At 36.5% G+C, this 26,472-nt stretch overlaps 1 protein-coding gene across 12 annotated transcripts in view; it reads left to right on the top strand.

Moving 5' to 3' along the window:
- CFAP47 (cilia and flagella associated protein 47) overlaps positions 1 to 26,472 on the top strand; it is a 262,430-nt gene that overhangs the window by 40,219 nt on the left and 195,739 nt on the right. For all 12 annotated transcript variants that reach the window (XR_015284086.1, XM_086879766.1, XM_086879767.1 and 9 more), the window contains 9 exons: positions 2,344 to 2,536; positions 3,895 to 4,104; positions 12,888 to 12,988; positions 14,994 to 15,122; positions 15,861 to 16,110; positions 16,891 to 17,097; positions 19,970 to 20,063; positions 20,594 to 20,734; positions 23,070 to 23,265. Coding sequence is in view for 11 of the 12 variants with exons in the window: in XM_086879766.1 (XP_086735892.1) it covers positions 2,344 to 2,536; positions 3,895 to 4,104; positions 12,888 to 12,988; positions 14,994 to 15,122; positions 15,861 to 16,110; positions 16,891 to 17,097; positions 19,970 to 20,063; positions 20,594 to 20,734; positions 23,070 to 23,265 (1,521 nt within the window). In the remaining variant the exon portion in view is untranslated. The remainder of the gene's footprint in view (positions 1 to 2,343; positions 2,537 to 3,894; positions 4,105 to 12,887; positions 12,989 to 14,993; positions 15,123 to 15,860; positions 16,111 to 16,890; positions 17,098 to 19,969; positions 20,064 to 20,593; positions 20,735 to 23,069; positions 23,266 to 26,472) is intronic.

The following is a 26,472-nucleotide window of genomic DNA, read 5'->3' on the forward strand; positions in this document are numbered from 1 at the left end:
CGGTCATGAAAGGTGTGAGGAGTAGAATAAATTCATGGCTTCAGCTGTCAGTTCAGGACATAATTCTCATTAATTTCTAAGTAATTTATTTAACATGAAATATCCTGAAAACTCTGGTCCTAGGCATTCTAAACTAATGAACGAATCTTTGTAAATGTCAGAATTCACCTTTTTTTTGTCTTTGTGTCTGTTTAAAATGATCATTATATTGCATTGTCCTGGTGTTTCTGACATTAGCAATAATTTACTGGTTTACATACTATGCTGAATTTTGGTGTTAGTAAATGTGTGGATCCAGACAGACAGAATGATCAGTGATGCAGGATAGGCACTGTCTGTTCTGCTTTTTGGGTGAGCTGGAAATTCTATGGCATTAAAAAATTTGTATGAGAAAAGCTTAACACTACTATTGTCTAACTGTGAAACTATGATTAATACAAATATTAATAAAATGTGAGTTAGTGAAAATTGCACATTCTTTGGTACTGACATATCCTCCTCTACTTTTCTTCTTTCATTGTGTTCCATCCCTGTGGTACTTACTAGTCAGGCCCTTTCACTTCACCTTGTCATACATATGGATGAAGGGAAGACACCAGAAATGAGGTTCAGTTACAGCCCAGCTGTAGGACAGGCTCGTGCATGGGAGGAGCTTGTATAGAACATCCTGTCTTAAAGCTTGTAAGAAATACCCTGTTTGGATCTTCATCCATCTCCATGACTTTTTTTTGATGCTTTCTCTGCTTCATGAAAGAGCAAAATGCCAGAGGAAGTGTTCCTGTTGTATCAGAACCTAGAGGCAGAGTCTTTTTTAACCTCCTCAGCAGTATTGTCTCCGACAGCTGATCTGCATTTAACACAGAATTAGTCAGCTGTTGCAAAAAGTGCAGCAGATTCCCATTTGAGCTGGTTTTCAGTTTGCCTTTTTCATGTTTGCTGGTTTGAAATGAAGGGATCCACAGGTCATGTTCTGGTGACATAACAGCTTCTGGGCAGCTCTTCTACTGCTGCCTCATTAGGAAATTAGCTCTTACAGGAGGGGAGAAAGAAAAAGTACTTTGAAGACAATACATTTTTTTCTTTTTGTAGGTAAACAGTGACAGCTCTTTCTCAGACTCTGAAAGCGATCTGAGATAATCTCAGAAGCCCCTGTCATGTGTTTTGTTCTGTGACATGTATGTGTTCATGCAGACACATCATATATAAAATTTCTTTTTTGATATTTTAATTAATAGGGGAGGGTGTTTCCATACTGATCTAATTGAGGGCAATTAAAGGAAAAGGTGTTTTTTCTCAAAAATTCAAAGATTAAACTTCTTGGGCTGTTTTACAACTCATCATTGCAGATTTATTTCTAAATCCAGTTGTTCATTAGTTTGCCCTCAAAATTTCTTATTTTGCTAGCTCTTCAGCAGATGAGAATGACTGAGGGTTGGGTAAATGGCACTGCATGGTTTGGAATGTCATTTCCATAGTGTAACAGGTGTGTGAGGAAATACTTTGTTCCCTGTATCAGTGGAAAAAAAAAAAGTGTTTTTCCATCTTAGAGAGAGCTGCCATGCAGCTCTTGGCAGCCTGAGAAGGAGAAGAACACAAGGAAATCTTTCTCTTTGCTGTTGTCATGTCCAGCTGTGCTGTAGAGAGCGCCTGGAAAGGGATATTTGGTCATCCCTTCCCTTTTTTTTTTTTTGTGGACTTGACAATTGTTAAGGCTGCAGTTGGATTTGATGATCCTTAAGATTTTCTCCAACCTAAATGATTCTCTGAGAAGGATGATGGTCTGAGTGGAGGGTAGAACCTCCTGCTGGATTGTGTGGGGCTACTTGGCCACACTATAGGTTGCATATAAACCTAGATCCATCTTTGGAGTGTTGTAATTGCTCTCTTAAAAGGCACCAACTTTTCCTTGTCTTGGCAGTCAGATACTTCCAATAGTTACTCCTTTGTAACATAAGCATTCACTGTGTCTAACAAATTACTGTAATTAGAAGTATGACTGCAATTCTTAAAATTCTGCTGTTGTATTGATATTACATATAATGGATTATTAATGCAATAAACTCATTTATTGCAGTAACAATTCAGATGTAGAAAAAGTTCTGACAAGTTGAAAAAATGTGAATTTCTGGTTTGCTACAGGCAAGTGTTCTGAGCTTTCTTAATAAATACACTTCTGACACAGTATCTTTATTATGTTAAACTAGATTTTGAGAAAGAAAGCTGTACTGTATTTAAAAAGATAATTTAATTACAAATAAATATTCCAACCCCAAATTTCTTACTGTAACTCTTTTACATTTTTGTATTTATGGTAATATATGTATTTTTAAACCTTTTCAACAGCTTGTCCTGGGACATACACATCTGAAATATCCATGTATCTAGATGATGATCCATCACAGTATGTGCTGAAATTGTCTGGGACGCTGAGGATGCCAAAAATAGATTTTCATCCTCCCTTTTTAATGCTGATGCCAGTTCCTCTGGGTGTGGAAACTGAAGCAGTGGTCACCATCATTCCACAGGATTTTTTAAGGTAAAAATCTGAAAGTAAATTTATTACATAAGTCCTTTATAATTCTTTGTTTCATTCACTTCTGAAAAAGTGAATTAGTATTTGTTCATGAAGATTAATATTAATTTTCTACTCATCAGAACAATCTGTATATTTAGTGGAAATTAATGTTGTTGAGTATTCAACAAGCCCATGTTTTGTCCTCAAACATTCCTGTTTCATGAAGTGTCCTCTGATCTCTTCACTCTATGAATTTATATCAGAAATATAAAATTACTATGGATAGCAAAAAATTAAAACTAGAGACTTACTAGGATTTTTGTTGCATTTAGCCAGAGACTAAGATTTTAAATCTTATTTCTATTTTTCACATTGTGATAACATAAAGTCTTTCTGTTATTTTTTCTACTCCACTGGTTTGAGGTTTAGCTGCTTGAACAGTTGGTGGGGTTGCAGTTTTTGGTGTTTTTTTCCTTCTTTCTATGTGAGGTTTTATTGAAAAGGACAGCAGAAATGTTTTAATCCTGCCACTTGTTACAATAAAAAAATCTACATATTTTTTATTTGTCTGTGGATCACTCAGTTTACCCTGTTAACTGACTTTAAAAGAGAGACTTTTTGTAGTCTTTGTATAATGTAGTATAACATAGCATTGCAACTATTAAAATTTTTAAAATTCAACTTTTCTGGTTGTAATTAGTAAAGAGCAGTAATATTTGTTTACTATGCTTATGTAGGTATCATTTCAATACTATAATTAGAGCAAAGTTTTCCTTTTGTTGTAAATTAATTAAATTACCTTCAAATTACTATTGTCTTGTCTGAGTTTTGCTGATTTTTCAGGTGATTTGTCTGTTGTCATTAGCTCAGTGGTTGGAACTGAAGGGATTCTACATGGGCCTGGATTGACTGCTGTTCTTATTTCAGAACTGAAACCTAAAATACATAACTACATATTGAAGCATTTTCAGCATCTCCACAAATTTCCCCTTAATATTTCTATTTTATAGCTTGCTTTAACTTATTTGTGCAACAGTGCAATTTAATGAACACTAATATGTTTTCTGAAACATAAAACTCTTTATGCCTTTTGTAGCACAGTTAGTAAAAATTTCATTTGGGTGTTCACATATTGTGGGTCTGCATGAAAAGTTCAGGTACATACAAAGAAAACAAACTAGCATCTGAATGATGGAAGAATTTTATTTTTTAAATTAGTTTGATTTGATTTGCACTTTAGTTCTAAAGTTATTATTCTGTAAATAAAGTTATTATTCTGTATTCAACTGTGAAAGAGTTTTGTGAATATGTGAATTTATGAAATTACTTTATTACTGCAATCCTGTGACCACAAACACCTACTATTTATGTTTACACAGACAATCACGAATTAGAGTTAAACTTCCTGAGCTTGAACTTGCAGATGGTACCAGAACTCTCCCTTTTTCTGTGCAGTTCCCAGAGGGACAAGATATTTTTCTTTCATCAGATGGAACAACTAATGAACTGACTTGCCGTGTCAGCTTCAGTTCATCCAAGCCAATGTCATTTTTAGGGGAAATGCTCTTCATTGACCAGGAAGAAAACAGGTAATGTATGCAGTTCAGAGTCACCTGGGGGAAGGTTCCAGACTGACCAAGGTGGATATAAGACACAAAACTCACAAGGGTTGGGTAAAGGAGCACAAGAATCCTCTGAAAAAAATGAAAATGGAAGATAGCCATTTATCTCTTTTTTTTCAACTGAATTACAATTCAAAACTAAAAAAATCAGCTTTGATCTCTAAGGTAAAATTCATCTAAGTGTCTGTCTTAATGTCTTGTTTCAAGATCTTATTCGTATCTACTGGTAACTCATCTCTTGTTCAGCTCTGCCAGGGATGGGATGAGTGTGTGCAAGAGGAAGAAGATAGGCACTGTTGTGAATAAAGGCATTCCTGTATTTGTTATTTTCACTAAAGCAACTATTTTGAGGGATAAATAATTCTACCCTGCAGCTTAGAATAGGCTTTTTTCTAAACATAAAAATAAACTTTATATTGTTTTGATGCAAGGGTTATGTATCTTAAGCTATTTATATATTATTAAGCTATGTATCTTTAAGTTAATATTTTATATTTTTCTTTATAGATTGTTAGCCAAGAATCTGTTTCTTACTAATTTTATTTAATTCTAGGATTTAATCGTTATGTGGAGTGTGATTCCTAAATCTGTGTTAAAGCTTGCTGTAATTACAGGAAAAGGATAATTTAAGCTTATGATCAAGTCTGAAATGTACCTTCTGAGCAGGCACAATATTTAGTTTTAATAACTTTTTATATGATGAACTAGCAGCTTCTCAGACCTTGTTATAGAGAAATAAAGTTCCTCCTGTGTAATGAAATTTTTTCTATATTTGCCATTAAAAGGAAATAAAGAATATGATCCTCAATTTAAAGGCAAATGGAATGTATTTTTTAAAAAAAGATAGCAAATAAAAGTCATCTAAGTAACCTTAACAGCCATTCCTGCTCATGAGGGTGAATAAATTCATGCTGTGGAATGTCAGATCATTTTAGAATTGTTGCTAGGTTTTAAAATGTAGAACTAAGGTATTTGTTAAAGGACAGAACTCGTTTGCTAATGTACATGGCAGTTTAATAATGTATATGCCTGACAGGCAGCTGAGTTGTGGGTGGGCTTGAGGAGCAGGTGATAAAAACCTGAGCAAAATTGGATAAAATAACACAGCATCAGAAAGAAAAGAATTATGTGTGTGTCATTGGTCAGCGTGGCAGTATTATTCACATTGACTTTCAGATTAAATTACTTTTATCATAACCAGAAAGAGCTCTTCCCTTCACTTAGAAAAGTCTGAGTGAGCACCCAGTTCTGTAATCCTGACCATTTCCTTACTCTTCTAATAAAGTCCATGATGATTTATCCAGACTTGAATACATTTATCCAAGTCTGGATAATACTGTTAGTATTATTATGTGCTTTGATATTGCACTCTGCAATAATATGTAGCTGCAATTTCTTGTTCTCTGCATATCATCCCCTCATTCCTGCCAGCCCCCATGGGAGCCCTGTGCAACGTGTTCAAACTTCAAACCTGATTCAACTAATTATCTAAGCATTTGAGCAGTTTGTTTCAAACTGTGTATCTAATGAATTTAAACTGCTTTGTTAATTTGAGTCTTTTAGAAAGACAAGATTTCAGGGTCCTCTTGATCTTTAATAATAAAACAATGGAACCTATGACCTTTTATAACACCTATAAAAGCTAACTGGTCTTGAAAAAGTTCCTGGACTGTTTAATAGTCCGTGAAATCTCACAGTATCTGTTGCTGAAAATGTATTAATTTGTCAGGTGTTCTCTCTTTAGATTTCCATTTTCAAAGTGATAATATGTACTTTAAAATTATTTTAACTAAACTTTTGAACTTCAACTCCTGTGTTCTGGGATATTATTAAAATAAGCAAGTCAAGATTTTCAGAGGTTGGTAAAATAATTTACAGCTACTTAGAAGAAAAGCCTTCTAAGCAGAACTAGTTCTAGGCATGTTTCAAAGCAGGAGTATTGAAGAGAAAAACACTCCATAGTGGTGATCCAGGCTGGATGTCAGGCACCCACCAAAGCCTTTCTGTCACTATCCCCTGCAGTGGGAAGGGAGAGAGAAAATGTCATAAAAGGTTCATGAGTTGAGATAAGAATAAAGGAGAGATGACTCACCAAATACCCTCATGAGTTCAACAGACTTGACTGAGAGATATTAATTAAATTTATTACTAAAAAATCAAAGCAAGATAATGAGAACTAAAATACAGCCTTAAAAACACCTTCCCTTCACCCCTCCCTCATTCCTAGCTCTACTTCTACCCCCAGCAGTGGAGAGAGACACGGAATGGGAGTTATGGTCAGTTCATCACACATTGTTTCTGCTTCTGCTCAAGGAGAGGAGTCCTTCCCCTGCCTCTACCATGGGCTCCCTTTCATGGTAGACAGTTCTCCATGAACTTCTTCAGCATGAGTCCATCCCATGGGCAAGAGTCCTCCCCAGACTGCAGCAGCATGTGTCCCTCTTCCACAGGGTCAGTCCCTCGGGCACAGCCTGCTCCAGCCTGGGTCCCCCACAGGGTCACAAGTCCTGCCAGGAAACCTGCTCCAGGGTGGGCTCCTCTCTGCACAGCTCTGCAGCTCCCAGCCAGGACCCTGCTCCAGCACAGGCCTCCCATGGGTTCACAGCCTCCTCTCAGCATCCCCCTGCTCCATTTTGGGTCCCCTCCACGGGCTGCAGGTGGATCTCTGCATCCCTGTGCCCTCCAGGGGCTGCAGGGCACAGCTGCCTCACCCCGGTCTCACCAGGGGCTGCAGGGGAATCTCAGCTCCAGCCCCTGGAGCGGCTCCTGCCGCTCCCTCTGCTCTGGCCTTGGTGTCTGCAGGGCTGCTCCTCTCATGTTCTCATCCTGCTCCTCTCTGCCTGCAATTACATCTGTGCCATAATTTTTTCTTTAATTCTTAAATATATTCCCACAGAGGTATTGCCACCATTTCTGGTTGGCCCAGCCTTGGTCAGTGGCACATCTGTTTTGGGGCTGGCTGGCATTGGCTCTGATAGAGGAGGAGGGGAAGCTTCCACCAAAGCCACCCCTGTAGCCCCCCCACTACCAAAACCTGGCCATACAACCCCAAAGCACTTTACTTAGGCTCTGTAGTATTTTGCTTTTCTAAATCAAGGGCTAAAAAGGCAGTAGGATTGATTCATGTAGCCCATACTTAGCCCTAAATAATAATGACTTTCATGCTTTAAAAGAGAGTGAATGTTGGCTAGAGAACAAATATTGCTGGATTTGGCTGCTTTACAGAAAACATTTGAAAGACAACAGGAAATAATTTTTTAATAACAAAGCAAGATTAGATATAACTGTAAAGAAAACTGAAGAGATATGGTTGCCATGCAATAATTTACTGTGTGCACACGTTCCATTAAATGGAACATATAAAAGTGCATCAATATTCTTTTAATGACTGCTTTAAATGAGAATTTGCATTTAATTTCTAATATTACTTTAAATTTTTATGCTTTCTTTTCGCTCCTTTGAATACAAAGCAGAAGAAATGACCCTTCCTTGCTTAGGGACTTGATAGGAATTCAGAAGTAAAAGTTAACATAAAATCTAAGACTGTCTTGAGCAAGTATTTAATAAATGGGAGAAATATTTAGCTATGACACATATTTTGAAAAACAAATCCGTCTGTGAGAATGGCATGTTTATATATATTTGTTCTCTCATTATTCTGATGTTTTAATTTGATGATTATAGAAATAGTTTAGCAGAAAAGAAATTTTTCTGCCATCTTGATTGAAATAACACTTAAGTTACTATTTCTGGAAATAAGTAGTAAACAAACAATCAAATAAAATGGTGCTCTGGGCAGTAAAAGATATTAAAATCTCCACATGTGGTGTAGATAAGTTGGTGTGTTGTAGATAACACAAGTGTGCTGAGGTCTTTTCCTTCCATGTTCTACAGTTCTCCCCTCTCCCACTGGGAAGCTATGGAAACTCATGAAATGTTTGAATTTATTCACATTATTCATGGCTGGAACTTCAGGAAAAGAGAATGTCAGGGAATTTAGCCTCTAATAACAATATGATAGAACTGATACACAGTCACCAACCCAATTATGGATTGGTTCCAGTTGTTTTGATAGTCCATCAGATCTCAGTGTCTCACAGGGGAAAACGTTCCCTTTGCTCTTGGGAAACATGCACAAACCACCCAGCTCTTTAATAGTCATTGCTGGCAAATGTCAAATCCGTGTATTCTGCTGGCGTGCCTGGGAGAGCAGGAGCTGTCAATTTCTCTCAAAATCATTCACATTACATGAGAAAGCAGGGAGCTGGGAAACATTAGAGTTCTTGATATTTGCATGCTGCTTTGCAGCGTTCATCTGACCTAAGAATATGTTGGCATTTTACCTCAGATAGTTGGGAGTGCTTTTGAAAACAAGGATGGTCCAAACCCATTAATCACTCTGTTCTATTCTGTGCTTGTGGCTTTCTGCCATTGAGATGGTCCCTGACAGCTGAAGCATCTCTTATTCGGGAATTAACTGCTAATGTGGCTGCTGCTGCTAGGAAAAAATACGGATGCTTTCTCAGCTATAAGTCTTACATGTAGCATGAAATTATGTGTCAGCCACTATTCATTGTTGCATTATGTCGGTTGCTGGGGACGCCTGAGCTCCTGCTACAAAGGACAAGGACCCTTCAGTGTTGGGGAGCTGCTTATTTGGGAATAGTAATGGCAGAGCTGGCATGGGTCATCTTTTCCTTTCTTACATTCCATCATCTCTGGATCTGTTTTTTGAGGGAAGGGAGGAGGGCAGGTCTTTATTGATATTTAAATTGCAACTTCCCAGCATCTAACTTATTCTTAAGATCTGCAAAATGTAACACTCTTAGGTAATGTTTTCTTTGCCACTATCAGTTCTGCAAGCAGTTTGTTTCCTAAACTGGCAGTGTGAGTTTCTCTTAAATATTTTTTTTAGTTTACACAAATGTTGCTACAGAAATTTGTCAGTCAGATGCTAATGGATTTGGATTATATCTCATTAGAAATTTAGTGATACTCTGCATCTCTTATTGAATACTATTGAAGAGGGGTTATTTAATTAGGCCTACATATTTAGAACACTTGGGGTACACTGATACAAAACAAATCAGTTGTTTGCACTTAGGAAACACCTGAAATGCAGATTGAAATGGACAAATATATTTTGATTCATGTTCTTTTGTTGTTTTACAAATATTAAAATAAACAAATTAATGAAAAAAACAAAACAATTACTTTAAGAGAAGTGAAAGAACTTCTTATATAAACTTTGTTTCAGAGTGTTGAATGTTTTTTTTTGTTATCACAGTTGGAGTTTTACATTTGGTGATCAGCAGGTTTCAAATGTGCGTAAACACAATATATTTCATGACCATTCTCCTGTTCTGTGCTCTTTGGAAATATACATTAGGGAATAAATTAGGAACAGCAGTGGCAATGATGGTTCACGTACATAACATTTTTTTTTACTAGCTTTAGTAAGCATTATGAAACCAAATACACTGAATAATTTAACGTATTTAGTGACTTCACATTTACTAGCAGTACAGGTACCTTTTACTCCAATAAAATAATACAGACTTTTCTATTATTTAAGTCAACTCTGCTGAAAATACAAAATAAATATGTTGTACAAGACTTCTAGTTTTGTAACATAATTTCATTAATGATGTTAGTCAAGGTCAGTGGCACAAGATGCTTTACATGTACAGAATTCACATGTCTTTGTAATGTCTCTTCTGTATTTGTATGCTAGTGTGCATGCTTTTCTGTCTGGTGCCCTCTGACTCAGGTCCTCAAAGACAGATGATAAATATTTAGCTCCTAGCACCTTTGCTTTTCTGCCATGTGAATGGAGTGGCATTATTTGAATCTCAGATGAAATGTTTAGGTACAGATTCATTCTTGAATTTTATTTCAAATAGCACTTCTGGGAAAATCATGTAATAAAGTACTTACTGATGATAAGTGCACAGGTGGCCAATAAGTGAATTGATATTTATTATCACAGAATGCCTGAGATTGAAAGACCCTCCAGAGATCATGTTCCCTCTTCAAAGAATCAACTCTATTGCCCAGTTGATTTTTTTAGTATCTTCAAGGATAAGACTCCATGACCTTCTCTGGGCAGACTTTTCCAGTTTAGTCACACTCATGATTTTGGTTTTGGTTTGTTTTTTTTTTTTTTTCTCTTACGATGAGACAGAATTTCCTGTATTTCAGTTTGTACTCTGCCTTTTGTGGTGTCACTGACCATCACTGAGAAGAGTCTTCTTCTTCCTTACTCCCCCCATCAGATATTTGTGCACATAAACAAGATGCCCCTGAGCCTTGTTTTCTCACAGCTGAACACTCAAACCTCTCAGTTTCTCCCCACACAGCAGCTTCTTCAGTCCCTTCTACATCCTTCAGTCCTGACCTCCACCATCTTGTGCTCACTGCAGCCACTGTCATGGAGGTTAAATCCTTTTGATTAACAGCAGCTGCAGAATCAGTTGTTGACTTTCAGGATCCGTTGTTGACTTGCAGGATCCGTCCCCTCCTCCTCAATATGTGCATTGTGCTTGTTTGGCTGGGTGTATTCATGTCTCTTACTGTGTTACCACAGCAGCCAGCAAGGCACATCCATGGAAAGGGAGGAGCTTTGCTTGCAGCAGCACCACAAGCTCTGAGGGGTTTCTTTGTACACACATTCTCTTGTGGGACTGTTCTTTATGTTCTACATTGCACAGTTACTTCCTTTGCTCTGAGTAGTTCCACTCCTGGAACTTGTGTAAGTGGTTCAGATGTACTGCTGTTGTTCTCAAGCACTGTGCAAATCATTACATTACTGTGCAAATCAGAGTGTGAATGAAGATTTCCCCAAATCCCTAAAAATCCCTAAACTGGTATTTAGGATGGGAATGGCTGAGGTGCTCACCTCAAACTGAAAAATCAGGAATTTGGCTGTGTCTGATAATACAGACAGACATCTGAGTTACTTCCATGTAACTTGAGAGCTGTCTTTCATTAACCTCCATACAGCTTTCTTCCCCTTCTGCCCCTCACTCAGTTTCCTGAAATTCACTTGTGTGCTTGCAGAATATTGAGAGTTGTCATTTATCACAGGAAAGTCACGAGCTGGAAGCTGTAAAACTTTCTGTGTTGTAGTTACTGATTCTGTGTGTCTTTAAATGGCTTGGCAAAGGTAGAACAGGCAAGCACTGACAGTTGTTTGGAACAGGTACAAATATACAAATACACATTTTGTGCACAGAGATAGGTGTAGATGTAGCTCTCCCAACCTTCTGTCCTGCTGATGCCCTGCTGCTGAAGCTTTTTTGCTGAATGAAAGCAGAAGGAATGACGTCTGCTACAAGAGATGTGCTGCAAGGTACAAGTGGCCAGAGCCCTTGCCTCACCCCCAGCCAAGTTCCAGTTGGATTAACATTTCCTAAGAGCAAACCAAAGCATTGCAGAGCTGGATTATTTACTAAAATGACTGTTAGCTGTCAAATTGGAATCCCAATGTAAATATTTACCTGTAAGAAAGTTGGCTATGGGTTTTGTTGGAACCTTTCTCTATTTATTAATGTTGCCTTGAAAGCAATATCCAGGAATGTTGTGTTTGGAGAGTGCAGTATGGAAGAGGAAACAAAACTACTTTCTGATAATTTTAAAACATTTCTGTTTTCCTTGATTATGATATTCCACAAAAAAACCCCAAAATCCAGTAAAATCTAATTATGTCATATTATAAATAAATGAATCTGAGAGGTCTTGTGCTATCTTTTAATATTAATCTAAATTTGACATAAATAGAAATTTTTCTTAGGTTGTTCTGAGGAAATGGAAAATGTATTCATTTATTCTGTGCAAAGTATATTTTTAATATGCATAATTTTCAATATATCAAAGCAAGATGGATATCAGCATGCTGTTTGAATTATTAAAATGCATTTTTCTTTTTACTTTTGACAGTTTAGTCAAAACAATTAATTAAAATTAATGTTAGTTCATAAGTAAATGAGGACTACAAACCCAGCTATTTAATAACATAGGACTAAACTCAGCTTAATTACCTGTCAGTTGCAATGAGCAATGAACATAAATACAGATGGCTCCCATGGTTGCATTGATGGCAATAATTTGCTTGTTGACTACACTCTGAGAGACTGCGGTGAAATACAAAAAGAGGGTTAAAAGGTGGATTGCTGCACATCAATAAAGTTGCTGCAGGTGGAACAGACACTCTAGTGAACATCAGAGCATGGACATCAATTTCTATTATAGTCCAGCAACTGCAATCAATATCTTACTGTTTTTAAATTGAATCTATTTATTTTTAAATATTTATTTTGTCATTTCTGTAAAGTCTTATAGAATAAATGCTACATCAAAATAAAGTCGCTTTTCAAGAAAACTTCCCTTGTCAAAAGTTGTAGGACATACTATTTAGGAAGTTATTAGGCATCTTTGGGAGACTTACTCATGTCAGTTGTAATTTTAGTAGTTTTTTTCTTTTTAGAAATACAGAGTTAATTTATTTCATTAAATCTCTGCTGACTCTTTCAAGCTGTTGATACACCCATGCTCATAGTAAACTAAGAAGTGGAAATACTAAAACTTCAGCATTTTGAAAGATGCAGTCCCACCTGTGTGATTTGTTCAACCACTAGAGAAGAAGGAAGGAGTTCTGATATGTTCACTCTTCCTTTGTTCTTGTGCTGATAAGTGTCTTGATTACCATTGGAAAATAGAAAATGTTAACTTCTGTATTTTGTTTTCAACAGGTTCCCATTTCGGGTTGCTGGAACAGCAGACAATTGTCTTCTTACCTTATACCCGTACTTGGCATTGCACTGCTCTGATCAAAAAATTATCTGGAGAAGCAGTAAGCAGTAAACAGTACCTCTGAAATTCTATTATATCCATTAGTATTATCAGTGTTTTCAGGGTGACAGCAGGAATCAATCATCAAAATAGCATTTTCCCTCATTTATTGCAGGGGGATACTGCAATTAAACTTCTAAAGCTATTTGATAGCTTCAGCTTTCTTGCTGAAAATGAGGACAAGTTATATAAAGTATTAGATAATATTTATTGAAAAATATTGAACAAACCAAAATCTTACAGAATGTTTTGTGAAATGTTCTAAATATGAATAAGGAAAACAGTCCAAACATTAGAGAATAAGTTAACTTAATTTGAATTGTATTGATAGGCAGTGATCATATGTTTTGAAGAAAGCAAAAGAGAAACCACATGACGTAATTTTAAAATCTGATCATTATTTGCATCATTATTTGCCTGTTTTCAGGGAATATTTTTCAGGGTTTTTTAACTCCTTTCCTTAAAGGGAGAAGGGCACAGCTATCTTTTAAGGCCTAATAAAACCTGTGGTCAGAGAGCGGAAATATTTTTATCAGCATTATGTCTCCCTGCTTGCCTCCCTCTGTCTGCCTCTGTCTTTAAATCTCTGCCTGTGTCCCCCTCCTGAACCCATCTCTGCTGCCTCAGTGATCAGTAATCTCTGTGTGTGGCTGTGCTTTTGGGAAGAGATTGGGATCATTGTATAATTCAGGTTGGAAGGGATCCCTGGGGGCCATCTAGTCCAGTCTGCTTAAAGCAGCTTCAATGTGGGGCAAAAGATTATGTTTTTTTATAGCTATATGTGTGATCTGATGTGTTTTGATGACATAAAGAAGTTTTTCAGATAAGTAAGTAAGTCCTTAGATCTGAGACAGATTTAGCCTCAAAGACTGAATTGTAAGACTGCATTAACCTAAAGCAAGTGTGTCACTCTGAGTATTTAAGAGAAAAGAGAATTGATACTTGGGAAATTGAGAAAGGGATTAGCAAGAAGACAGCATATCATTCAGGGATCATAGCACAATTAAATGAAGAAGGAAGGGAAAGAAGTATTATCTCCTATTAATGTGTAATATTTTTTTGTTTATTTTCTATATTTTTTGTGATCAATAGAAAATTTTTGCAATCCACTGAGATTTAAGCCAAAAATGGAGTGATGGTTTTATAATAAAGGATCTCCCATTAATAACGGGGTATTTGTCCTGCATTGATTACTTATTGGTTTGTTCACACATCAGTTTGTGTCCGTTTTGAAGCAAGTCATTACTGCTAAATTCTTTGAGTCTTTTTTATATGATTTTGTATAGACTGTGTTGGTGTGGAATGGTGTTTAATGTGAGCAAACCATATCTGTACAACACAGTGTCTTTGGAAGGTATAGAGGAAGGCTTTGCCTTCACTCACACACCGTGCTCTTATTTCCTACAAATGATCAAAATAACAGTGCCAGCAATCAAAAGTTTAAAGATAATCATAGAGACTTCTTCATTCTCTTAGTGGTGTGTTTGCTTTTCTGGAAACTGCCTTTGGTTCCCCCTTTTATTTTGGACTGACAAAAGAGGGGCCTCTAATGCTATATTAGGCAAACATGAGAATGTCAGAACCAGTGATGGATTGATAAAGTTTGCTTCTGAGTTTGGTTTGTAAAATACATGTTGAGTCTGAAGGAGCTTGATAATGATGTACTGAGACTCATTACACAGCTGTGAACAAGAAGTCCTTAAGAATATTTTGTTCATGTCACAGAATTCTGGAACTAGCATTGTTCTGATAGGTGCTTTTCAGCAAATACGAAGATGCATCCTATAAAATATAGAGTAAATGGGGAAAATAAAAACAAACCATGAAGTTTTTTCTGGACCCCAGTCTAATGACCAAGTGAGATTTTTATGAGTCAAATAGGAACTGTTACTTGATTAATTGAGGCATGAAGTAGAAAAATACAGAAATGGATATTAATTTATAATTTGTTAGAATGCAGACAGTAAAATGTGTTTTCTCAACTGCAACTTTAATCTTTTTTACAGACAATCAAGACTTCAGCACTGGAGAAATTGTTTTACAGCCAAGTTTTACACCACGATCATCATCACATAGTTATTCCACAAGTTCTTTGGGTGTAGCTAGTGACTCAATCTATGAAGATTCTTCATCAGGTATAGTGCAGCACATAAAATCAATGATCTTATAAAGAATGAGCCTCTTTCTCCACATTGTATTGTTTTTCTTCTTAAATCCCAGTAAGATTTTTTTTTATTCACAAAGGTATCAATTAAATTTATTTTTACATAATTTAATGAAAATGCAACAGTGGTGTTAAAATACACCTTCTAGGATGGAGTCACCTATGTTATTTGTGCTATAAGGAAAATTATTGTTTGTTTCCTTAGTTACCTTCTTGTGCAATGATATTGTTGATGTTAACAACTAATAGTTGTTAAAATATATATGTTATGAACAGATCAGAATTTAGCAGGGAGAAAGCCTAACAGAGGGGAGAAAAGTTGAAGGGCTTATAGGTGTAGTGAGAGTTCTACCTGTACAATAATTCTAAAAGTGAACTTACAGTGACTGACAGGCAAAGCTGTGTCTGTTGGGACTGTGTGTGAGCCTGATCCTTTTTAGATTCTGGATGTAGTTTTGCAAGCCATTCCTGAACTTATTTTTTGCTGGTTGGGTAATGCTTTTTTCTGAAAGTGAAATTAGATTTCAATATATCATTTGTTCTATTATTAAGACATGGATATGTAATTTAAATTGTTTTTTCCTAAAATAAGTTGATTGTTTGTTGTCTGCCAGTTTTTTGTACTTTGTTTGTTGAATATTTTGGTGCTAGACAAAAATGGGGAAATAAGAAATCTTTCTGGATGTTTTATTTTGTGTGTATCATTCAGAGAGTACCACTTGTGAAAGTGAGAGCAATGAACAAGAGAGTGATGAGAGTGAAGAAATAAGAGAAGAGAGTGAAAGTGACAGTCAGGGTGATGGGAGAGGAAATAAACATGAATTATCATTTTTTCCTGATGAAGATAAGGAGGAGTACACCTTCTTTCAAAAGACCCTGAAAGCTGTGAAGAGTTGGTTCACACTGTTTGGCTGGTCTAAGGGACAAAATCCCATTTCAGTACCTCACTCACTGAGACGGTAATTCATGCCTGCTTCAAGCTAACTCCTGTCTGTCTCATAACAGGCTAACAGATCTACTCAAGTGGTTTGGATATGATCTAAGGAATATAAACACACTCTAATGTAATTTTCCATCAAAACTGTAGCTTCTATATGGTGCTTATATGAAAATGTCATCCAGGCGTTAGTTTTTATTTTTTAAAATATATTTTCAACTGTGATACCATGTATCATAATGTAGTGTATGTTAAATGTGCAGTTCAAACTGTATGTCACCTTCTTAACTGAAATTGATTCTCCTATGAGAGTCAAAACTGTTCTAGCCTTTGTCCCTTCTTTGGTGGCATAAGTAAGTGCTTTAACAATATGTTTTTTTCCCCCACATAATCTAAAGATCAAGAAACAGATGAGAAAGAATATTTTATAATTAAGAGTCTTACAAGAACCCTGGAAATTTATCAGTGGTGGTGGCCTCACTTATTTGATCTTTTCTGTCTTGGTACTAAATAGTGAAGAAGCCACTCTCCTGGGAAATAATCATGTAGACATTTATAAACATGATAAAAATCCAAGTTATATTTGGCAGAAAGCTTTTAATTGTGGAGGAATAAATATTCTATGCAGTTCAAAATTCTTACTTTATTATGAATGTTCTGTAAAGATAGAAGTGCTGCACTTTTCAACCTTCCTTGCTGCTGTTTTTAATTCATGGTTTGTTAAATTAGCCTTGTGATACATGTAATTGTAGCTCATTTTGTGCATTTAGAAGAATAATATCAAAGGCTTTTTCTCTCCTAGTGATGTGTGTATAGTCCAGCTAACCGTTGCACAAGAAAAGAATTTTAAACGAAAGGTTGACAAATATAAGGGATTTTATGAGATGATATTGCATCTGAATGGACAACCAATACCAGGCATTGCAGCGAGCCAGTCATTGCCCCCTGATCCAGTAGAAAGAATGTTCCAACTCCACTGGCAGCATTCTGAATTGCTTTCCTTCCTTAAGTAAGTACAAGTATCATGTGATGTCCATGAGTGTGTATTTTCTTTCCAATTTTATAATTAGCATATTTCAAGCCTAGTTCTATCTGGAAAAACAGAGGGTTTAGGGTTTCCTTTATTCTTTTTGTGAGAAGAGATGTATGTATTATAATCTTTATTTTTTCCAAGGTTATCTGCAGTTTACACTAATAAAAGTGTCCTTTGGTAGGGTTATATCCAGCACAGGAATTCCATAGGAACTCTGCTTTTTTAACTGCAAAGGATGACTCCTAAACTTTCTTCTTAGACAGACTCAGTAGACAGATCAAGTTTTCCATTAGAGATCTCACCATTCCACTGAAGCTCTTGGTGGACCCTGATGACTCTTATGTGCAGTCTTCCCACTGAGATTTTCCAGGAATCTAGGAATCTTGAAACTAGCATAAATGATGTTTGTTGAATACTTTAAAATGATGAGTTTTGGGGTAAGTGGATCCTAACCCTTTTTGCTAAAAATAACAGCAGTTGGAAAGAACTACTTAAGTGTTTCTAATGTGTTTCTTGGGATTTTTTTAAAGCTCTTTAACAGCTAAATTTTTATAAAAGTCCTCAGTTTTACTGAGCTTTGGCTGTTAAGTCATGCATGTATTGAGAGCAGAATTGAAGCAGCAGCCAGTTGGTTAAGGCTAAGTCCAGTGCTTCTGTATACAGATGTTTTGATGACTGATGGATGTTGAGGTCAAATGATCAGACATGGAGTAGTAATCCATACCAATCCTGGAAAAACACCACAGGTTTTCATAGAAAACCATTTCTAACTGGACTCCTTTGCTTATATGTATTTTGATGATCTTGGAGGTCTTTTCCAATCTGAACTCTTCTATAATTAATTTGATGCTCATTCTGTGCTCCACATTACCACATCCTGTTTGTTTTCTGCCTCTCCTAGTTTGTGTGAATTCTATAAAATTTCTTTGTGGCCCCTCATTTATGGATCTACTTTTCCTACTTACACATTTTAGGATCATCTAGAATATTTGTATTTCCTCACAGGTGTTTATAGATCAGAGTACAATAATGTCTGATATCTGCACTGCTGGCATGACAGTGTAATGATGGGAAGACATCCGTATCCAGTTGAGATATGAGTGATCTATCTGTGATCTGCTATCCCTGCATGTTCACTGTGATTTGTGGAAAGTCAGCAGATATTATTTGGCTTTCTTACACCAGCCACTACTTTCTGGTCAGGATGGTTCAAATAAAGCATAATTTGTATCTCAAATAGTCCACTTGTCAAAGCAGGTGAATGGTGCTTAGTGTTTCAAGCAACATTCCAAGTATCAGGCTTATTGTCCTCCAGACAAAAGGTTTCCTTGGAATTACCACAGCAGTAAAGGAGACACTTGGGTATCTTACAGTACAACCAGCTTGTTGCAAGCCCTATATTTTGGGGAAAAATGTCTTAACATTGAAAATACTGATCTTGGACAACTGGCTTCATGTTTAATATTAACCTGAATGAAGGGGAGTTTTGTTAAGACAGTGTTCCATGGTAGTAAAATGCAGCAAATTACAAGAACATTCAGTTACACAGAACTTTGCTATGATGACATGTAACCTTGTTACATATTTGGAGTGAAAATTACAGATTACACTTATTCCCATGTATTTGCCAAGTAAAAACATCAAAAGAAATATAGGATACCTGAAAAGATTAATACTGTATAGCTTTCTTCATTTTTTATTTGGGAGAAGCTGAAGTTTAAAAGGAATTTAATAGAACAGAGTTTATGTGTGAGTGAAAATAGGAATTTCAGACATAGTGACATTCTTCTAACTTAGTGCTGTTTTTGTCCCTGGTTAAAATATTTTTGTGTTAAAAAATATTGTTGATAATTGTATAAAACATGAAATTTCAATAATTTGAAAAGATAAAGAATAATTTTCCAAGTAAAATATGGAAACTGAAATTTTACTCTTACTAGAAAAATATAATTCTGAGAGAAGAGTAATAACTTGTCATGATCCTAATTGCAAACTCTGATATTTGACTTCTAGTGTACAAATTAAATTTATTTTGAACTGCATGGTACTGAAAAGTATGATCATTTAATTTGAATAAAAGGCTGGTTACATAATAAGAAATGCTAGTTTAATTTTTATTCCCATTAACCATTTTAAAAACTCAAGACAAAAATTTAAGTCTAGATATGCTATGATAATCTTCCTGACCTAAAAGTCAGGAAGATTTCTGTTTTCTTGAGAAAAATAAACTTCAAAATGCTACAATGTTTTCCTTTCTTTTAAGCAGATTTGTTTAAACTATGTCATTTGAGATAAAGAATAGCCTTTCTTCACTTGGAAAATAACTTTTTTGGTATTCAGTTAAATGAATTTGCCTTTTGTTAGAGCAATTACTTTTCTTGTTGCATTTATAAGTAACTTGAGAAGAGATATCCATTGAGAGTTTTGAAATACCTTTGATTACACCCATTTGACTTCCAGTATCGTTTGTAAATATGAAACTGCAGATAGAAGCATCAAGTTTTAATTCTGCTGATGTTATCAACACTGGTCATTTGGCTTTCACATGGAAATGGCTATTATTTGTTTTCATGTTTTGTGTTATAATAAATCCTTCATGGAGGAGCAATGCTCATAAAGAAGCCAATTTGAGAGTTGTATATTCTTTTAGTGTGTAGTTGTAGCCGTAGGAATTGAACATGAGTTACTATCCATGAAGCTTATCTAAGCAATTAATGGAGGTGGATCACTAGTCCAGAGGCTATTCAGGTAGAGAAGAGTGAACAAAGGTTGAACAACTTGAAAAAAATTTGATTTCTCTTAAAAATAATTATCATACCTGTTTACTTTTCCTGCTTTGTGATTTCAGAAGCCAAGGAGCATATCTTTCTCATGTTATGCCAGAATTTCTGCTTTCACCTGAAGATTATGAGATATGGACAGAAGTGAATACTGGACTGAGGGTAGGTAGGTTTGGTGTTTATCCTCTTTTAAACAAAGCCCACGTGCTTAGTTTCAGTCTTTTGAATACTAGTGGAAGTTCTTGGTGAACAATGAGTGTACATACTGTGGTGACTGTTTTGGATTGCATAAATCTAAGCACATGTGTGAGACTAAGTAGGAATTTAAGTTGACTCCCACATTTACGTTGGTTTCCCTCTTTTTTTTTAATTCCTTCCGATACTGTTGATACCTGATATTAATGTCCAACAGGTGTGTTTTAAAGTAGAGATCAGATTATCATACAGATTTTGCCATTTTGAAGTATTTTGTGTGTTTTCCCTGTTTCCTGATTGCTGCTTTCGACTTTTGTCAATTCTTTATTATGGTTCTTACTCCTGAACTGCAAATGGTTTTAATGTTGGTCACTATTGCACTATCGTAGATGTTATCACTCATTTATGCCATTGATTCATTATTGTCCTCTTGTGAATTTCCTATCCAAACTGATGAAATGAATATTGAAACAAAATTCCCATCCTTTTATCTGTAGTGTTTTACACCTGAAGTGAAGAGAGGAAGCATGAGGAGCTCAGGCAAATTAAGTGGCAGGCCTATTTTTGTTCTGGAGGACAGAACGTTTGAGACAATGAGCAAACGAGCTTGGACAGATGTGCTGCTGCAGATATACAAGGTAAATCACAGATATATTTACTACCAGATTCTAAGGAACTGATGGCCAAAAACTTTATTTTGAAGAAGACCTATGGTATATTGGAGGTTTCTTTTTTTCCAAACACATTTTTAAATCAAAATACTTGTAAGTATTTTTTTTCTCTCTAAGAGAGAAGGAAAAAGAGTGAGAATGTTTTAATTTTTTTAAAGATTTATAATTGTGTTACTATATTCCAATACAGAAATGTTATATTGGAATAGTCTGCATTTTGTAGAGTTAAATGTTATATAAATATTAGTGCAAGTAAAGAAATCTCTGTCATGCTTTTGTGTTACTTTGCTTAGAAACATTTTTACTAGATATAATTGTCTAGTTGTATAACTGTGGCATTTATTACCTTACATTTCAATGGAATTTTTAAACAGCTGAGCATTTTTTATGATACCTGTTTCTTTTAAAATATGATCAACTTGCTTGGTATAGAATTCTCAAATTTTGTTCAATTTTATTTTTATTGATGATAGAGAAAAAAACTTGAGTGTCATGTTTTCCAAAGTAAAACTTCTGTGCTCATCAATGATCAGTAGCATTTATGTGCCTAAAAGAAAAAAATATTTCTGTTCCAAGGCATGGAAAATAGATTAAAAATATATCTAACATTTTTGCTTCCCAGTACAAGACAGACATGGATGTACTGGAGTGTGACTTCAATGAAGGATCCCAGAAATTTTTTAAGAGACTGAAGCATCTGTCATTTAGGGAGAGACTGAAAGAGCTGAGACCGTTCAGCCAGGAGAAGAGAAGGCTCAGGCAGGGAGTTGTATCTAGGAAATGTATTTCAATACCTGAGGGGAGGTTGCTTGTAAACAGGACAGTGCCAGACTCCTCAGTAATGCCTCACGACATGGTAAGAGGCACCAGGCACAAACTGAGGTGCAGGAAACACCTTTAAACTTAAGAAACCTTTTTTCCTGTTGAAGTGGTCACACACTAGAATGTGACCACTAGAATGGATGTCCTGAGGGGTTAGTGGAGTTAACTGTCCTTGGAAATATCCAAAGCTCAGAGGAATACAATCCTGGAAAAGCACTCTGATTGTTCTTGGAGCACGAGGTTTGGCCAGGCAATCTTCAGAGCCACCTTCCAGCTATTCTCTGATTATGTGATTATTGATTGGGAAAGCACAATAAAAAATAGAGATGGAACAGTATGTATACATAGGCTGAGACAGATGACTTAAGAACACATGGGAACAGGGGTGTGGAAGAATGCAATCATAGTTACCAGAAAGCAAATCACTTTCCTGTTCTTTCAATCTGCTGAAGTATTCACAGGTACATGACAGACTAGCACAGAGAAAAACCCCACCGAAATTAATAGTATTCATGTATGTTTTGTTGTTTGGGTTTTGATTTTTTTTTCCTGAAGAGATGAAACCCTTAAAAATGGGTAGCTTGAAATGCCTTGATTCAGTCAGGTTTTATTTCAGTCAGGTTGAAGAAATCTCCAGTATCAATCCAGGCTGGGGGATGAACAGATAATGAGCAGCTCCACTGAGAAGGATTTGGAGGTGCTGGTGGAAGAGAGGCTGGACATGAGCCACCCCTGTGCACTTGCAGCCCAGAAAACCAATTTTGCCCTGAATTTTATTTTAGGCCTTTAATGTGAATCTTTTCAGGAGAAACAATCAGTGTAATTTGGACCTAAATAAGCGACTGGGTCAGGAAAGGTACAATTTGAATGTCTGTAGATTGTGCTGGACATCAGTGTAAGCATCTCAGCAATTAGTGCTTTGGATAGAATATGCACAGTAATTCTTAGAATACAGATGGCCTAGTGGTTTCACAGGGTTCATCCAAACTTGGAGAAAAGTTGAAAACAAAAAATATTTGGAATCATGGAAGGGTCCATGGAAGGAGCACTGAGTCCAACTCCCAGCTCTTCACAGGACTACCTAAACTAAACCATGTGACTTAAAGCAGATGCTCCCTGACCTCTGAATGAGTTGGTGCCATGACCACTTCCAACCTGTTCTGGAGACTGACCACCCACTGAGTGCAGAACCTTTTCCTCTTCTCTGCCCTCCTTGAGGAATTTGTAAACTGTGGTTAGGTCACTCTTCAGCCATCTCCAAGATGAACAAGCCAAGTGATTTCAGTGGCTTCTCATTTGTCTTGCCCTTGAGACCTTTCACTATCCTGTGCAGTGGTTATGTGGGTGCTAATGTGCAATCTCCTAAGCCTTTCCTAAATTAGAAAACCTCTTGACTTTGAAGTGTTTGGTTTTTTTTTTTATCTGTCAGCTCAAAATTCTTTTTATAGTTCATGCTTTAAAACATTTTTTATCATTTCAGGTGTTTGTTCTTCCACGCGTTTCTTCCCGTATTGTTTCTGACCCATCAAGCTTGGAAAACTTGCAGAACATACCAGGAATAAAATCAGAACCTTTATCCAGTAATATATATTCTCGACATGAACGAACCATCCTCATCTGGTTGAATAAACATTATGAGAAAAATCGAAAAATTGTGTGGAAAGATAGTCAAAGAGGTGAGCAAATTCTCTCTAATTTCTTCTAATACTCCATTTGTAGACTTTTGCAATTGTTACTCATAGAGATATTGTAACAAGTTGCCACAGAAAGTGTTTATTTGGCATAAGTTATTGCCTACCCATATGTGTTTAATTTCCTTGTGTTTCTGTGTTCCAAGATCAGCATTTTTTCATTAGCACTGTTCTGTGTTCTGTGTTCTGTGTTCTGTGTTCTGTGTTCTGTGTTCTGTGTTCTGTGTTCTGTGTTCTGTGTTCTGTGTTCTGTGTTCTGTGTTCTGTGTTCTGTGTTCTGTGTGTTCTTACCGTTTTTAACTAGGCATAAAGGGTGATGTGAACCTTCTCACTTTCTTTTCATTGATGTTGTCAGGAAGTGCTAACAGTAATTACTTTATCTTAATATTTATCTTAATATTCCTGTTTATAGTCAGACACAGTTGTTACTATGTGTGCTTACAGTGCTGTGTTTGAGAGGTAGCTTTTCAGAATTTTTAGAAGATTTTTGTATGTCCTTTATTCCATGATATTAGGGAAGGCAGTAGAGACCAAGGTTTCAGATTACAAATCTTGTCCTGCTTGCAAGGGCAGGTTGACTCTCATGATTGCTTGAGTAAGGTTAGATAAAATTACCCTTTCCATTTAAGACTGATCTAGGCAGTTCTGGTATTCAAATCTGACAAACTGTTCAACCACTAGTAATTATTACTTCTATTTTCATTCAGGATTTTTAGTTTTTGCGTCTTGACCCTAACTTACCTTTTTCAGTAGTAACTTTGTGTGTGTGGTGAACAGCAAGAAAGGCCAATCTGGTGATAAGCAAGGATGGCTTCCAGAATGGCTCATAAGCCATATAGGGAAAAAAAATTCTGGTGTTGTTTTTTGCCTCAAGCGATTTCTGACTTCTTTCAGTTAGGGATAATCTATGTGGATGTCACCTTCCATAAGTCTCATTTGGGCAGAATCTCTGTCTTGCATATGCTTTGACTATCCCTTTGCTTTTCTCATTTTATTGTGAAGAAGAAAACTGTAATGGCTCTTCTCAAATACGTTGAATAATTTTGCTGGTAAGATTGAAATGTTAGTCTGTACCTCCTGCATCCAGCAGAAACTAGTTCTTTTTGCATAGTCTGGGTCTGGTCTTATGATTAACTCAGGGAGCTCCCTAGCTAAATAGCATGCCCTGCAGTAGGTGGGTGTATTTGCAATATATTGTTTTTTATTATCTGTGCCTGCATTAGTGGAGTTTTCTTACAGCTGCAAGCTCTGCTCTGCTGGGCTTTTCTGAACCCTCTGTGTGTAGATGGCAACTTGGAGAGAGAATGGCTCTGTCTGGCCAGGGTTGTGGCTCACTGTAAATGCTGCATGGATAAATTCCTCATCCCCTCTGTCTGTTCTCTGGATTGCAGGCTCCAATAATACCTCGGTGTAGAAGCATGGCCTTGTTCTGGTCTGTGGGAGCTCAATGGGGAGAATCTGAGTGCCAAAATATTTTTCATTTAAAATTAAACTTTTAATTGAGTTGTAGTCTCTAAAGATGTGAGGAGTGAATCTGAATCCTAAAGTGGAGATCAAGTGAACATTACCAGACAAAAAAGCTGCAGATGTCCAAGTGGAATATGTACTAAGGATGCATTAAAGGAGCCAGTTATTGAGAATGTTATTTGAGTTGCCTAAGAGTATGTAATGAGTAGCAATATAAAAATGAGGGGTCTGTTTTTAATAAGTCATGATATAGTTATCAGCATTGTAAAGTAGGGCTTTTTTTGCAATTATTTAGCTCAAAAGGCTCCCCAGAACTGGCACCCAAAAAGAACAATTTAATTACAATATTGGTATTCTCAGAAAACAATAATAAATTCTGCTAAATCATGCTGTCAGTACAGATAACTCACTAGGTTGATATATTAATTAGTGCAGATCTGATTGTAGCTTTGACTTTGGGTGACTGGTGAAGATGAATTCTATGGTTACTACCAGGAGACATTTATGTGCATTATAGTTCTCTCCCATAATTTCACTGAATTACACTTTTCTGCTTTCAGAGAAGTGCAAGACTGGAATGAAAAGGCAGAGTTTATATACTTCCTGCATATGGGAAGTTACAGATACTGCTTTGATATATCAACTTTATAGGTTTTTTGATTCATGAGTTCTGTATTCTCTGTAGGGGACACAGAAAGAACTTGATGTGTGCATATAAGCATGCCCTTTTATTTCACTTATATTTCCATTTCTCTCATCAAACTTGTCAAAAAGCATAAATGAGCTTTGGCAATGATCTAACAGTCCAAAAAAAGAGAGAAAATTCTGAAAAATTGTGAAATTCATAGTCTTACTTTTATGCCTTTGCATTATGAAGGTGCATACTTACACTGTTGTGCAAACTTACACTGTTTTGTTTCAGAGATGACCTGCCTCAATGTCTCTTTGAATCCTCTGTTTCAGCCTTCACTTTCCTCTAGCTTGTTTTGCATCTGCTGCCTCAGAATGAATTGGTGTCTGCTACTGTGCTGTTCTTTCTGCCAAATGTGGCAAAGAATCTGTAGGCAAAGAACACAGAAAAGGCTTGAGGGACCCAATGCTTTCTTTTTTACCTTGTTTCTTACTATGTAAGATTGAGCACTGAACAGTCCCAGGCCCTTGAGACGAATGGGAAAGTCTGGAACAAGGAAGATTTAACCTTGGTGGAGGAGGATCAGATTAGGGTGCCACTGGATAAACACAAACTCAGGAGATCCATGGGGTTCACCAAGTGCTCACAGGCCAGAGTCACAAGGTCACATTCAATACCCTTGGAAAGGTCAGGACAATCCAAGGGGGGAAGTTAGGAAGAGAGTCATTCCTGTCTGGAAAGAGAATCCAGGAAGCTTCAAAGCCAGTCGCCCTCATCTTGTCTTTTGGAATGCTGATGGAGTAAATAATCTTTGCAAACATTACCAAGCATAAATAAAGTAAAATTTTAGTGAGTAGTTGCCATGAATTTCCAAAGGGACAGTCATGCTGGATCAGCCTGATTGCCTTCCATGAGAAGAAAGCTCAGTGGACAGGGGGAGAGCATGGATGTTGTTTTTCTCAGCTTGGGCAAGGCTATCAACAGCCTCCTGTAACACCCTCAAAATCAAACTGGTGAAGCACAGGCCATTTAAGAGCCCAGTGAGGTGGACTGAAATGAGGCTGAACTGCCAGGCTGTAAGGGCTATGGTCAGT

This window comes from Cyanistes caeruleus, chromosome 3, assembly GCF_971803275.1.
Source record: "Cyanistes caeruleus chromosome 3, bCyaCae1.hap1.1, whole genome shotgun sequence".
Classification (NCBI taxonomy): domain Eukaryota; kingdom Metazoa; phylum Chordata; class Aves; order Passeriformes; family Paridae; genus Cyanistes; species Cyanistes caeruleus.